The 16,269-nt window shown below is 37.5% G+C and overlaps 1 protein-coding gene and 1 long non-coding RNA gene across 6 annotated transcripts; both read right to left on the bottom strand.

Annotated features, from left to right (window-relative positions):
• Window positions 1-5,446: 5,446 nt before the first annotated feature.
• Window positions 5,447-7,283, bottom strand: LOC111905857 (uncharacterized). 2 transcript variants are annotated; one of them, XR_006185578.2, is made up of 3 exons: window positions 7,098-7,283; window positions 6,167-6,998; window positions 5,447-6,070 (listed from the first exon to the last, which is right to left on the bottom strand). It is a non-coding gene; the product is annotated as an uncharacterized LOC111905857 (long non-coding RNA). The 2 variants fall into 2 exon arrangements; XR_002855028.3 differs by having other exon boundaries at window positions 6,167-6,885; window positions 7,098-7,278.
• Window positions 7,284-12,184: 4,901 nt separating this feature from the next.
• LOC111905856 (receptor-like protein EIX2) lies at window positions 12,185-16,269 on the bottom strand. Of its 4 annotated transcripts, none has more exons than XM_023901590.2 (3): window positions 13,110-16,269; window positions 12,522-12,616; window positions 12,185-12,427 (listed from the first exon to the last, which is right to left on the bottom strand). In XM_023901590.2, the coding sequence occupies exons 1-3, from the start codon at window positions 16,195-16,197 to the stop codon at window positions 12,392-12,394; spliced, it is 3,219 nt and encodes a 1,072-aa protein (XP_023757358.1). In that variant the 5' UTR covers window positions 16,198-16,269; the 3' UTR covers window positions 12,185-12,391. The 4 variants fall into 4 exon arrangements, 2 of the variants coding, with proteins under 2 accessions (XP_023757358.1, XP_023757357.1); XM_023901589.2 differs by having other exon boundaries at window positions 12,185-12,416; XR_002855026.3 differs by having other exon boundaries at window positions 12,373-12,416; window positions 13,098-16,268.

Below are 16,269 nucleotides of genomic sequence, written 5' to 3'. Positions count from 1 at the left end.
ATCAGATGAGGGTCAGGGAGGAGGATACGCAGAAGACTGCGTTTCGGACGCGCTATGGCCACTATGAGTTTGTGGTGATGCCGTTTGGGCTCACCAATGCTCCTGCCGCGTTCATGGACCTCATGAACCGCGTATGCAGACCGATGCTGGATCGGTCTGTGATAGTCTTTATCGATGACATCTTGGTTTATTCCAAGACTCGGGAGGAACATGAGGAGCATCTGAGAGAGGTGTTGGAGACCCTGAGGAGGGAGAGCTTGTATGCCAAGTTCTCCAAGTGTGAGTTTTGGTTGCGTGAGGTGCAATTTCTCGGACACCTTGTCAACCAGAACGGGATTCTGGTCGATCCGGCCAAGGTCGAGGCCGTGATGAGATGGGAGGTTCCGAAGTCTCCATCTGAGATTCGGAGTTTCCTGGGATTAGCAGGCTACTATCGGAGATTTATTCAGGACTTCTCCAAGATAGTCGTATCCCTGACGCGGCTGACAAAGAAAGTCGTAGTCTTTCGGTGGGGACCTAAGCAGCAGGCTGCGTTTGAGACGCTGAGGCAGAGACTGTGCAAGGCGCCGATCTTAGCCCTGCCAGAGGGCGTAGAGGATTTTGTGGTATACTGCGACACGTCTATTTCTTGGTTGGGCGCGATACTGATGCAGAGGGGGCATGTCATTGCCTACGCTTCGAGGTAGCTCAAGCCTCACGAGGCGAACTACCCGACGCATGACTTGGAGTTGGGGGCGGTGGTTTTTGCCCTCAAGATTTGGAGGCATTACCTCTACGGGGTTCGATGTACCATCTACACGGACCACAAGAGTTTGAGGTACCTCATGGATCAGCCGAATCTAAACATGAGGCAGCGTCGGTGGTTATATGTGGTTAAGGATTATGATTGCGAGATCCTCTACCACCCGGGGAAGGCCAACGTGGTGGCCGATGCGCTTAGCCGCAAGGCGGCACTGATCAGGGATATATGCATGAGGATGACCGTAGTGACTCCCTTGTTGGAGCAGATTCGGGAGGCCCAACATGAGGCTATCAAGGAGGAACATCGGAAGAGTGAGCGTGTGGTGGGTCAGGTTTCCTCCTTTGATTATGATAGCCGAGGACTATTGACACTACACCGTAGGGTGTGGGTACCGTATCACGGAGGCGTGCGCCAGATTTTGATGGAGGAGGCGCACAAGTCCCGATTCTCTATTCATCCCGGGCCGACGAAGATGTATAGGGATCTTCGTCTAGATTATTGGTGGCCCTGCATGAAGCGGGATGTGGCATGGTACGTTGAGCGCTGCTTGACCTGCAGGAAGGTCAAGGCCGAACATCAGAGACTGCATGGCAAGATGCAGCCGTTGGATATTCCACTGTGGAAATGGGAAGATATCACGATGGACTTTATCACGAAACTTCCCAGGACCGCGCGTGGAGTGGATTCGATTTGGGTCATCGTGGATCGATTGACCAAGAGTGCTCACGTTATCCCGATTCAGGAGAGCATATCGGCCAAGAAATTGGCCGACATCTATATCAGGGAGATCGTGGCGCGGCACGGGGTGCCAGTTTCAGTTATCTCGGATAGGGATGTGCGTTTTACTTCCAGGTTTTGGAAGAAATTTCATGACGAGTTGGGCACTCGTTTGCATTTTAGCACCGCCTTTCACCCGCAGACGGATGGTCAAAGCGAGCGGACCATTCGGACTTTGGAGGATATGTTACGGGCATGCGTGTTGGATTTCGGTGGTAGCTGGGATACCTATCTTCCCCTGGCCGAGTTCTCCTACAACAACAGCTACCACGCGAGTATTGACCGTTCCCCATTTGAGATGTTGTACGGTCGGAGGTGCAGGACCCCGATATGCTGGGGTGAGGTTGGCCAGAGAGTCATGGGGAGCACCGAAGTGGTGCTAAAGACGACCGAGAGGATCTAGCAGGTCCGGAGCAGGCTTCAGACTGCTCAGAGTCGGCAAAAAAGTTATGCCGACAAGCGTCGATCCGACTTGGAATTCCAAGTCGGGGATATGGTCCTCCTGAAGGTGTCGCCTTGGAAGGGCGTCATTCGATTCAGGAAGCGAGGCAAGTTAGGTCCGAGGTTCATCGGACCATTCCGAGTCATGGCCCGGGTGGGCAAGGTGGCGTATAGACTGGATCTTCCAGTCGAGCTCAGCCAAATCCACAACACTTTCCATGTTTCCCAGTTGCGGAAGTGCATAGTGGACGATTCAGCAGTAGTGCCTTTGGAGGATATTCAGGTTGATGACAGCCTGAATTACATTGAGCGCCCAGTCGCAATCCTCGACAGGAAGTCGAAGGATTTGAGGAACAAGAGGGTGGAGTTAGTGAAGGTGCAATGGCAGCACCGCAAGGGTTCGGAATGGACTTGGGAGCCGGTGGACGAGATGATGGAGCATTATCCCAAGCTGTTTCAGGATCGAGCAGCAGACTTCGAAGACGAAGTCAAAAATAAGTAAGGGAGATTTGTAGCACCTGGTTCCTGGTATGTAAATCTTATTGAGTATTTTCCTTCTTTTTAGCCTTGGACTCGGCGAGTCATAGGTCCGACTCGCCGAGTAAGGACGGGACCCGGGACATGTTTAAGTTGGCGACTCGGCGAGTCCATATTTTGGACTCGGCGAGTCACCGCTGTTGGATGAAACCCTAAGTTTCAGGGGTTGCACCCTATTTAAACGATGTTTTGTGCCTCATATCCGCCCCCATTGCGTCCAGAACACTCCTTCTCAAAGCTCTAACTCCTCTTTTGGTAATTTGGGTGATTTTGGTGCATTTCTTTGAAGTTTTGGAAAGAAGAAGAAGGTAGATCAAGAGGAGAGGAAGAAGATCCAGAATCTTTGTGCCATTTCAGAACTTTTAGAGGTATTGGACTCGAAACCCTCTCTGTCCCTTCATTATTATCTCATTGAGAGCTTGTGATAGCCATTTCAAGGCTTCTTCTAGTCTTGACCTTTGTGTAATGAGCTTATAGTGTTGAGGGACTTCGGATCTAGGCATGTTTGGGCTCTAAGGGCTCGGATATGTAGCCTTTATGGACCCTCATTGCTTGAAAACCTTGGATCTACCATTTTAAGTACATTTTGAGCCCTAAAATCTGTATTGGTGAATATCTACACGTAAAGTTGGAAACTTTACGTGTGATTCGTGTTCTAGGAGTCCAGATCTGTGAATGGCATGGACTGGAATCGAGCAAATCTGTGTATTTAGTGGGTGCATGGCAACGACTCGGCGAGTCTGTTCGCGAGTCTCCGAGTTTGTCCCCTTTTCGTAGTGTCGAGTGAGCAGTGAGTCACGGGGTGTGACTCAGTGAGTCGGAAGCTGAACTCATCTATGGAGGAACTCGGCAAGTCAATGCCCTGACTCGGCGAGTTCAAGGCAATCTCCTTAGATCAAGAACAGACTCGGCGAGTTGTTCATACAACTCGGCGAGTCGCAGCATAAGTGTTCTTCGGATGAAGATGGACTCGGCGAGCTGTTCATACAACTCGGCGAGTCTTAGCATAAGTGTTCATCGGATGAAGATGAACTCAACGAGTTGTTCATACAACTCGGCGAGTAGGATGAAGGACTTGAATATCAGTTTAGAAGGAGAACTCGTCGAGTCGTCGCCTAACTCGACGAGTAGAAACGGGATTCAGGACAATCGTTTGGGTAGGGACTCGGCGAGTCGGGTCAACTGAAAGTTGACTCTGACTTTGACTTAGGGCATGATCAGGGGTAAAATGGTCATTTTACCCAAAGGACAGTTAGCAGTGTTTGATTGAGTATGTTGTGGGAATTGCAGCCGGAGGATTTCCGGAGCAGCAGCAGCAGCAGTAGACAGTCAGTTCCCGATCAGATCAGCAGCTACTTCGAGGTGAGTTACCTTCCAGTAGCGGTGGGTCTACGGCCACAATGTCGGCCCACCAGTAGGAGTCGTATGTTAGATGATTGTCTTTGTGATATCATCTAGGTTTGCTACTACCTGATATGTTATATGCTATCATGATATGTTATATGAGATAGAAGTAGAGATCGGTTGATAGGACTGAAGGGTAGTTCAGACACCCCATAAATGTCTGACAGTACGTGATGATATGTTTTGCATGCTGGCTTGTTATGTTATATGTGATAGAGGTAGTGGGAGGGGACTAGTCCCCGAGGATCGGTTGTTAGGACCGACGGGTAGTCAGCACCCCAGAATGGCTTGACACAGGTAGGACGGCACCCCAGAATGGCCGCACGGGTAGTCGGCGCCCCAGAATGGCCATACCGGGTAGTCAGGCACCCCAGAATAGCCTAGCAGTAATTGTGTTATGTGTTTGCATGGTATGTGGTAGGTTGGGGAACTCACTAAGCTTTGTGCTTACGGTTTTCAGTTTTGGTTTCAGGTACCTCCTCAGCTAGGGGAAAGGAGCCGGCGCGGTAGCAGCATGTCACACACACACACTCTCTTGTTTCCGCAGTTACGAGTTTATTTTGGGATTGATACTCTGATATTTGATTGATCGAATGTTGTGGTTTTCAACTTGGTTTTCGATGTGAAATGGTTTAATCAAATAATGTTTTAACTATTGATGCTTTTATGTAATGTTTTATAACGAAATTTTTGGACGTGAAAATTGGGTCGTTACAATTTCGTGGAGTAATTTCTTGTCGAAAGATAATCTATTTTTGTATATCATTTTTTTATTTGTGATTATTTTCTTTTCGACAGTTGTCAAATAATTTATTTTAGTGAATAGTTTTCTTTGTCGATTAGTGTTATACGGAAACATTTTATATTCCTGATATATAATGTTGAATTAGGCCTGTCAAATCGGGCCGTCGTGTCGTGTTTTTGTCTGACACGACACGACACGATGTCGTGTTTTTTTTCACTAACACGAAAACGAACCAATTAAAAAACGACAACACGACACGACACGACAAAGATAATATTACATAACTGTTATTTTATTTTATTCATATTTAATCATATATAACACGATAAAAACGAAAAACACGACAAACACATGTTCAATCGTGTCAATTTCGTGTGGATTTGTAAACACGAACACGACACGACACGGCATCATGTTTTTTATACTTGACACAAACACAACACGAAAACGAATTCGAATTTTGATTTCGTCCTAATTTCGTTTCGTGCTGTGTCATAAATTGACACCCCTATGTTGAATGTTTAAACTACTGCTCGATTAAATTCATTGGAGTGTGGTGCATCAATTATAACTACACATTTTTTATTTTCTATTGGGAGAGGTGTTCTTAATTTTAGATGTGTTTTAATGGGTAGTTGATACTGACAACATGACTTTGTTTTTTTCCTAGCAGACGGGGTGTGAAAAGTCATATGTCTATATTTTGTTGTAGATTCAATTTTGAGTCATACAAAAAATGAATTTCAAAAACAGACAAAAAGAATTAATAAGAATGATTCAATTTTTGACAAAAATCAAAATCTAGTGAAAATGAACCAAATCGAATTCAAATTCGTCTAAACCAAACCAAAACCAAATTCTAATTTGGTTTAGTTCGGTTTGGGAAACAACAAAACCAAATATTATCTTAAAAGATTAGTGTTGCAATTTTTCAAACATAAATTACAAAGTTCCAATTTTCATCGAAGTAGTGAGCGGAGACTATCCATGGTCATGTAGTCGTTTGTAGCTTTGCAGTGTTTTTTGGAGAGCATTAATTGCATGACAGCATGAGCAAGGAAACTTGAATGAACGGGAATGACAAATGAGGTATTAACGATGATCAAAATTTTGTGAGGGGCTATGGGAGTGAGAGGGTTATGAGTCATGAAAATTGAACCCTAAATTGCTAAAAACTGTAAAAAAAAAAAAGGACTAAAATGTCTTTCTTTATCAACTTTTACGGATAAGGAGTAATAACGGGAGGCCGATTTTGTAAAAATGAACTTCAAATAAAGCTAGAAATTTATTTATAGACGGGTTAGCCACTAACTCAACCGTTATTGTTAACCTCTTTCGTTGCTCAGTTGATAAACCATTGACACCTGGCAATCCAACTAACGCATCCTTCAATGGATTCAATTCCACAAGGTCCATCACTTCATCTACAAATTGTTGTAAACAAACACTATTCAACTTGAGAAACCAGTATAATAATCGACTAAAAAAGGTGCTCAAAATTGAAAAAGGGTATAACGGACCTTTCTCTTGTGTTCATCGACATCTGTGGCTAACCTGAGCCAGGCTGAGTATAGCAAAGACTCGTAAACAGTAACATGAGGTGAATGGATGTCGTTTTGTTCACAATATCCAGAAATACGTGTGAATGTTTCTTGTTTTTTTGGATACCGGCAAGCATGTTCATGAGAGTGGTTTTTCTGGCGCCACTAACTCCCATCAGAGCTGTGAGAACACCAGGCCTGAAAGCTCCACTAACACCCTTGAGTAGCAGTATTCTATCTTTATCACCGCCTCCGTTACAGATCTAAAAAATCTAGCCCTAATTTTTCCTTTTTTTTTCAAACAACGGATCAAGATCAGAGGTTTCCCTCCACGGATCAATCAATCGAACGGAAAAACCTTATAAATGACGGTTTCTGATCTACGTGTGCCTCCGGGGTTTCTTTCCACTCCACACGGGCATTCACCAAAGCAGAGGTTTGATCGGTTCATCACCGCATCCGTTACAGATCTAAAAAATATTGCCCTAATTTTTCCTTCTTTTCAAACAACATATCAAGATCAGAGGTTTCCCTCCACAGATCAATCAATCGAACGGAAAGGGGAAGTCTTCACCGCATCTTTGGTGTTGTCGATGTGAATAGGTTAGATGGCAGCTGTGTTTAGGATATTAGGTAAGGTCCTTGTACTGTCTTGTAATTTTCTTGAACATATCCATTAGGGACTCCACTTCACACTGCTACAAAAGAGAAGAACAGAAGAGCAATCAGATTTCTAATTGAAAATGGAGCATTCTTACCTGATAACATTACGGATACCCAATTTAATCCGCCACTTCATTACTGTCCTGGTCTTGAATGGGCATATGAGGAGATGAAGCGAGTTCAACAAGAAAGTAGATCATCATCAGGTGAGGGCTCTTGTACTATATTGTTAATGGAGCATTCTTACCTGATAACGGATTAAACGGAAAAGGAAGTCTTCATGGTTTCTGATCTACGTTCGCCTCCTAGGTTTCCCTCGAATCATCGGATGAAGTTGGAAAGGGGAAGTCTTCACTGCATCTTTGGTGGTGTCGATGTGAATAGGTTAGATGGCAGCTGTGTTTAGGAGATTAGGTAAGGTCCTTCTACTGTAATATGTAGATGATCCGCGTAGTATAATACGTATAAAAATGGTTATATGCTTAATATTATTGTACATGAAGTAATATATGTTGTACCTCTTAATTTTCAAGAAATGGGCAATATCCTTAATAATAATATATATATATATATATATATATATATATATATATATATATATATATATATATATATATATATATATATATATACTAGTAGGATACCCGGGAAATGCGGCGGTGTAAGATAGTTTGTTTCGACGATTAGTGTTATTTCGGCAGACTTTTCCAGCATAAAAAATTAAAAATATAGCGTCTGGAGATTAGTTTCTTTTCGATATTTGGAGAATAGTTTATTTCACCGAGCGGGATGGACAGGTTTAGGACAATCCGAATGTATAATAATTAAATATTTATTCGTAATTTTTTTAAAGCAAAATAAAGATATAAATGATGTTTTATAAAATAGCAAAAAAGACAAAATTATCAGATCATGGAGTGCACCAAGCAATTATGGGTATTAATTAATTAGTCTTGATCACTCCAAACCATTTACAATTCTATGTAATTGGTCGTTAATTGTTGTTTTTTTTGCCACTGTTTTGTAAATGGTAAATGCATTCAATTATGATTGTTATTAAAAATATGATAACTACTTCCTCTAATCAGAACAGTTATATAAGTAGTGTATTTGATAATGTCATTAACGTTACATAAGATAATGTTTGATATTTGTGTTGCAAATTATGAAGATGAGGGTCGATGAGATCTGTAACTCTTCTCATTTTTTAAATAATCTGATGAGATTTGTAAGTCTGCTCATTTCTGAAATAATGGAGAACACCCTTTTTGGCAAGAGAATGCAAAGTTCGTACTAAAAGGGTAATATGAAAGATTAAACCTTACTTTGTTGGCATAAAGATCAAGTCAATGATACCATGTAACTATATTTAACAAAAAGTTGAAAAGACGACGAGTAATTTAGAAATGACCATTCTTGTAATAGATTGTTGCCACAAGGGCCATTTATGTAACATATTTATTATAGTGAAATATTATAGGGAAAGAGTATGATGTAATTACAAAGTAAAACAGAATAATGAAGTTCATGAACAATAAACTCATTAATAGCAACAAATTGAAAAGTAAATATTATTTGATATGAAACAAATTCATAGATACAACAAAATATTACAACAATTGTTTTTGAATATGTTCGTCCGAAGATGACATAGTTTTTTGTGAATATTTACAAATTAGTGTTTATAAAGATAATTTGTTGAATGTAGCATTGTAAGGAGCAAAAGTGATACAACAAAGTACTACAATAAGTCTATGTATGTTTTGAAAAGATCAAATAGTTTTACTGCTTTGGGCATGTGTTCCTTCGTCCGCTTCACCACGGTTTTTTGTATTTCATTCATTTAGGACGTGGTGTTTTCTATGTAGTTTCTGTGAAATGGATAAATGTTGGTTATGTGTTGGATATAAATAAACGGTTATATGTTATTCATACCTGTATGTTCTAATTGGAGTCGTTTTCCGGTTTCACGTGATTTAGTACGGGTGAAGGACTCCGTAGTTGTTGTGGTTTGCTGATCCATTGTTGTTGAAGGTGTATTTGGTGTTTTTCGAGGTGATGTGATTGTTGGTTGTGGACATTTTATATCATTGCTTGTGGTGATTGTGAAACAGATATTTTTAATCGATGGAAGTTTTGTGCATTGTACAAAAACATTCTTTGTCAACTCTTTACAACGTTGTAGTGGATCTGGTAAGGTTTTTCCATCTTGATTGGGAAAGTGGTCTATGATTTCTTGTGCAGTGACATTACCAGACTACGGGTTGCTTCGTCAGACATGAAAATTATTGTTGTATCTCGTTTAGAAACATAACTTTTTTACCTTTTTATATAAATCATTATGAATACAATTAAAACAAATTATTAATATGGATGAAAAGATGTACTCATATTGTATTGTGAGTCTAGAATTGATTAAGATTTTTATTTAAAATAAAAAAGTTTAAGCTTAAAATAAAATACAAAATAAAAGATCATACATTTACATTAAAAACAATATCAAAATAGGAAAAAAAAAATGTAATGTATACATTTACATTAAAAACAATATCAAAATAGGAAAAAAAAAATGTAATATTTAAAAAAGTAAGGATTAAAACTTATTTGTATTTGATGGTTTCGTAGTTCGATAGATTTGTAAGATAAATTAACATTTTATGTAAGGTGTATATATATAATACGTGCCTTTAGAGATTTTTTAAATTTTATAATTGATATTCGCTTCTTGTAAACTTTACAATTTAGTAAATATGTTGTCATCGTTTTATGTTTGATGTTGATGGTTTCATAGTAGTAAATATGTTGTCATTGTTTTAACTCTTTTAACTTAATTATTATAGTATGTAAGTTTATAATTTATTAATTAATTTGATAAATTAATAATAAAAAAACGTTATATTTAGTTATTTAAACATTCCAAAAGAATATATTTAAACCAAAAAAAGACTCATGTTACAAATTGTAATATTATCTAATATTTGAAAAAGAAAGTGGCCTCCAAAAATAAATTGGCGATATAAATATTATATACTAATCGAATTAATTATAAATGTTATAAATATAAATTGATGATTAAATTGTAATATATAAATGAGAAAAGACGTTTGGTGTTGAAATAATGGACCAACATATACGGTCTTTATCTAATTATTAAAATAGATTCATATTATATTATAAAATAGATTTATATTTTTCAAATTTAGCTTAATATACAATGTACTATTTCAAAAGATTATTAAACAATTTTAAAGTTTTGATCATTTCAAGGACATGTTAAAAGATATATTTATGTTATAATACTATTTTCTATGCTATTTTTTAAATCTAAGATACAAACTACTAAAAAAATTAAAGTTTTTAATCTAATTCTATTTTCTATGCTATTTTTTAATCTAAGATACAAACTACTAAAAAAATTAAAGTTTTTAGATTAAATCGTACATTGAAATATATAATACAAAAAGTATTAGAAAATTGGTTAAGATGTCTTTTCACGGTGGTGTGTATATATATATATATATATATATATATATATATATATATATATATATATATATATATATATATATATATATATATATATATATATATATATATATATATATATATATATATATATATATATGGGTTAAGTTCAAATGAGAACACTATTTAATGTGAGAACGTGAGAACACTACTTTATGTTACTATTTTAATATGAATTTAATATGTATAGTATTTTAGTAATTATAATATGAATATATTCAATGTTATATTGCTATTCTACTATAAAATTTAGATATATATGTAGTCATTTAGTAAATTCTAATGTGAATGTTAAATATGTGATTGTTCATATATTCGGTGATGAATAATGTCATAAAGTTGTACATACAACATTTTAATGTGAATATTAATGTGTGATTGTTCGTATATTTGTTGATGAATAATGTCATATCGTTGTATATATACAAAATTCATAATAAAATAGTAACATAAAGTAGTGTTCTCACGTTCTCACATTAAATAATATTCTCATTTGAACTTAACCCATATATATATATATATATATATATATATATATATATATATATATATATATATATATATATATATATATATATATATATATATTCAAGAGACGACAAGAAGGAGCACGTAAGGACGTTGAACGTGCTTTTGGGGTTTTGAAATCAAAATGGCACATTGTTGAACATGCGGCGAGACCTTATGAGTTAGATACTCTACGATATATCATGTATGCATGTATCATAATGCATAACATGGTTGTTGAAGATAAAGGACGCAATATTGCAACGTATTCTCCTACGGAACCAAGACATGTGCAATTTCAACCAGGGACATCAGAATATTTACATAGAGTGGTTGACATTCAAAATCAACAAAAACACAAGCAACTTCGTGAAGACTTGAGGGATTACATCTATGTTGGTCACGAAGATGAAGATGAATAGTTTTAGGGCAAAAAAATGCAGGTTTTATCATCTTTTTTTTTTGTTTTTTTGTTTTATTGTTTTTTTTAGGTTTTTAAATGTTTTTGTGTTTTGTTGTAATTTTTTAATGTTGTTTTTAATTAAGATTTATTAAAATTTTATTTTTTACTTTTCAAATATAAATAAATAAATAAACAAATTCGAAATATAGAAAAAAAACATCAAAAAGAAAAATAAAAAAATGGAAAATAATTGGTGTTATCACATGTTATTAGATGTTGTTCATTTCCACCTTGGGTGTTATAACACCATGTATGAGTAGGATGTTGACATGGCACCTTTTAGGTGTGATAACATATGATAACATGTTAGCCACACCTAGTAATTTAAAGAAACTAATTATCCAATTACTTGGACTCTACCCTTTCTCTTCGTTGATGTGGTCCAGATGGACCATAGCCAACTCATCACAATTGTAACAACCATGTGTCATTAACTTTCATCAAAAAACCATTACAATACTATTTAATTTATTTACAGACCAAATCTAGTGGCTATGATATAACAGGAAAAAAAAAAGGTAAATAGTAGTCCTAATTAGAGCTAACAAAATTGGCAGTATAGTTAGAATTTTCAACATGTTTAAGTTGAACAGGTCAATCCGGGTGATGAATGGATGTATTAGACGAGTAAAATGAATAGACATATTTGATGGATCAATTGGATAAATGGATTTTATTGATGAGGTGAATAAATCAAAAAAATATGTCAGAAAGACAGATGAATGGATCAATTGGGCGAATCAGATGGATTGGATAGGTAACCATGTCATTTGCAACAACAATTTTCTTATAAAATTTGGTTGCAACTGGTGGAACATTACCCTTCAACTTTGCATGAGTTAGGAAATATTTTGTAAATATTATAAAAATTCAAACGAAATTCATCGTAGTTGAGATTCATCCACATATATTATAGGTTTTACTGCCAATTTTACACACAATGCTACTAAATTTGCAGGTAAACATACATCTTCCTCCAACTTTTTTTCTCATTTCTCCTTCCACCACCCTCTTAACAGATTCACTAATATCCCCTACTCCCCATGCTATTGATATATGAGGCCGAGGATCCTGTACGTAGTCTCAAATAACACACCATTCTTTATGTTATAATCTCACATGTAAATCAAACAGAACTGGACTTATTAATTAAGTCCTATCAACACCAACACTAACCTTGTAAAATTCAGGAAGATTGTGCAGCTTGTAAACCTCATTAACAGCTTGAATCTGTTTCGTTACCTCAGCTACACCTTGCGTTGTATTTTCAACTGAAAGAAATTTACGTGTATGATCATCATTCACAAAAACCTCCCACTTGTTGAAATCAATCACATACTTGTTTCCAAAACATACAAAATAACTAAAAATGACTAATTCCAATTTAAAAAAGTTTGATAGTGAAGATTGAAGGGTTTAATCACAACCCTCGAAGACAAAATTAGATAGCTAGCCACATCATCCTTATAGCCATGTCATCCTTTTTTACCGGTGAAACCGGATAAAAAATAGTTCAATACCATTTTTGGCATGTCAACATGGACTTTATACCTTAGAGTAGGGACCTTTTAAAACAAAAGTGATGGCTATAATGATATTATCCTTTATTTTTCCTAGAACACCTTTACAAGTTTCTAAGCCTATATATGTTTTCACTATATTTGTATTAACAAAATTTGAGAAAAATACAAAAATATTTGTGAGATATAATAAATGTAGTTTTGTTTGAATGTCAAAACATAGAAAGTATACCAGTAACTTAACTCATCATCGTAAACATGGAACTTATATTGGCAAGTACGTGAAGAATGAAATTTGCAAACTTGATCCTCATTTCGTCTAGGAAATGATAATATGCATCTCTCCATTGCTTGCTGACAATCAACGTCCCAATCGTGCTCCAAAAACCAACAGCCAATCCAACGATCATACATATCACTAGGATCCAATCAGTGGTATGATCAGATTCATCATCATTGTCGGTAGTTCCACTGGTAACAGGCTGACACGATGCAAGAGGAGCCCCACAAAGTGCATTTCCAGTGAAACTTGTTTCATTGAAGGTTTGAAGCTGACTGCCTGTCGGGATTCTTCCTGTAAGATTGTTGTATGATACATTCAACAAATTCAGACCACTTAACCCAGCCAAGCTTAAAGGAATCTCCCCATTAAGATAGTTCACACACAAATCTAAAGTTTCAAGCTCTGCCATTTCACCGAAAGTGTTGGGAATTCTTCCTGTTAATTTGTTATGTGACAGATTCAGGTAGCGTAAGCCTGGAAGTGACACGAGTTCATTTGGAATCGACCCAGACAAGTTGTTATTGGAAAGGTCTAATGCTGTCACTTGATAAACAATGGTGCTATATGAATAAAATCGTCCCTTTATCACCAATGATATGCTGCCTGGTTGTTGATTCTTGAATCGATCATAGTCATCATACGCGGTGGGTTTCGTTTTTCCAGAAAAGACACTGAAATTTGTAAAGCATTTCGGTAGGGACCCAGAAAGATTGTTGTCAGCAAGATCCAAGATTTGTATTGAACTGAGACCACATAATTCATCCGGGATTTCACCCTCTAACTTGTTGGAACGAAGACTCAGAATTTTCAAACTTGAATCATTTCTTCCTATTGATGCTGGTATTCTCCCCGTGAGTTCATTTCCTGCTAGCTTAATAATCAACAAGCTTTTGCAATTCAGAAGTGACAGCGGTATTTCACCCGACAATTTGTTATTTCTTATGTCAAGTGACTCCAACGAAGATACCTTTCCCAAAGATGACGGGATTCTACCTGATAATTTGTTGTTCTCTAGGCTCAAGATTACTAAAGATTCCCAATTCATCCAAAAATCAGAGAGACCTCCTGATATGTTGTTGTTAGCAAGATTAAGAACACTTAGCTGTCGCGATTCTTGAATTCCAGAACACAAGAACTGATCTAGAGACCCAGAAAGATTATTGGATGAAAGATCTAAGTAATACAAATCAAGTTTACTGAAATTACGAGGTAGCTCACCATGGAAATTGTTAGAACTTAGATCTAATACTGGTCCTGGGCCAAGAAAAGTAGTGACATCTCCCAACAATCCCGTAATGTTATTATGGGATATGTTGAAGTATATAGAAGGGAAAATACTCCAGATCCAATTCGGGATGGTGTCTGATATGTTTGTGTTTGCTAAATCCAACCCTATCAAGTTTGTTTGCGATTGAATCCATGAAGGAAAAAGTGGGCCTAAATTGCAAGAACCTATTAGCAACTCATAGAGTTGGAAAGGTGGAATCCAGTTATTGACTAGGTCAAACGCTAACTTATTGCCTCCAACCAACAAAGACTTCAAGGCTGTTAGATTGGCGAAATGGTTTTGGGTCACAATACCTGTTAATGAATTGTGATCAAGTATTAGATTACTTAGTTTCCCAAGTTTTCCAATACTTTCAGGAAGACTTCCATTCAATCTGTTGTACCGAAGATCCAAATTTTCCAACGTCGATAGATTACCTAGCGAACGTGGAAGAATCCCTGTTAACATATTGTATCCAATATCAATGCTGGCCAGATTCTTCAATCTTCCTAGTTTTTCTGGGAGTCGACCAGTGAGATAATTGCGACTTAAGGCTATCAATTCCAGTTTAGGCGACTCACATTCACAAAATCTTTCAAGAAGCTCAGACACGTCTCCGGAAATATGGTTAGACTGAAGATCAAGGGTAGTCATGTTGCAAAGACTACTAAAAGATTTAGGTATCTCCTCAACTATATAGTTGTATGATAGGTCAAGATGAACAATATGAGACATGTTCTGAAGTTTGCCAAGAATTGGATCAGAAATATGGCAGCCACTAACATCAAGAAAACGGAGGTTCCTTAAGCTAGACAGCCCGTTCAGTAAGGAAGAAGTATTTACAAAAGTGTTGGTGGAAACAAGAAGAGTCCTTAAAGAAAGCATGTTGTCAAAACCACCTTGACTTCCAAGATTTACACCACGGATAAAACAACGAGTAAGATCTAACATAGTTAATTTACGAAGACTGAAAACCCACCCAGGCAACAAACCTTCGAAGAAGTTATTCGAAAGATCCAAGACCATAAGAGAAGTAAAACTAACTCTAGTCGGCTCACTAGGAAATTGAGTTAAGCCACATGAAGCAAGGTGCAGTTCTTGCAAAGAAGGTAGAGTGTTGATCGCATGAAGCCAGTGATCTGAAGCTCCGGTGAGGTTGATGCCACTCATATCCAGGTACTGCAACTGCTTCAGATTCTCTATCCATTTTAAATTCTCCGAACGAAGATAACCGTCTTTAAGATCCAAAACAAGCAACTCCGATAGATTCCCGAGTTGATGAGGAATTTCCCCCGAGAATTGGGACATTGAGATGTTAAGATATCTCAGATTCTGAAAAGAGCCAACGAATGATGGAATCGGGGTGAATCCAAAATCGTTGCAACTCAAGTCTAGGTACCGGAGTTGTTCTAACTTTATCAAAGAAGGACTTATGATTCCTCCTAAAATTTGGTTGGTATCATTAATGTCAAATAATGATCCAAGACAATAGCCGTGCTGATCAGGTAGTCCACGAAGGTGAATCTCGTGGACGTGATGGGTGAAGTTATCGCAGACCACACCGGACCAACTGCAACAGTCGTCACCGGACCAAGAAGAGAGGCGGTTGGCACGGTCCACGAGGTTGTTCTTCAACTGGATAAGCACCGATCGTTCGGTGGCTATACATTTTACTTCATCTGAGTTCTGATTACAGAAACACAAGGTGCAAAGTGATGAAGCAAAGAGAAGCCAAAGGCAAGTTGAAGAACAAGAAACAGCGACACGTGTGAGCGACTTCATGGCAGTGAAGATAATACAAAAGGTTGAGAGAAGAAAGAATTCTTCAAAAACACACGGACCACTAAAATGAAA

This window comes from Lactuca sativa, chromosome 8 (genome assembly GCF_002870075.4).
Source record: "Lactuca sativa cultivar Salinas chromosome 8, Lsat_Salinas_v11, whole genome shotgun sequence".
NCBI classification, from domain to species: domain Eukaryota; kingdom Viridiplantae; phylum Streptophyta; class Magnoliopsida; order Asterales; family Asteraceae; genus Lactuca; species Lactuca sativa.
The sequence above is the reverse complement of the archived record's forward strand: the minus strand, read 5'-3'. Positions and strand labels throughout refer to the sequence as shown.

Excerpts from the sequence above, each read along its gene's own strand:
- LOC111905856 (XM_023901589.2), bottom strand. The coding sequence starts at position 16,197 with ATGAAGTCGCTCACACGTGTCGCTGTTTCTTGTTCTTCAACTTGCCTT. Across the intron at positions 12,617-13,109 it reads TTCCATGTTTACGATGATGA|TTGAAAATACAACGCAAGGT; the intron begins GTTAAGTTACTG and ends AATTTCTTTCAG. Across the intron at positions 12,417-12,521 it reads ATCTTCCTGAATTTTACAAG|GATCCTCGGCCTCATATATC; the intron begins GTTAGTGTTGGT and ends GACTACGTACAG.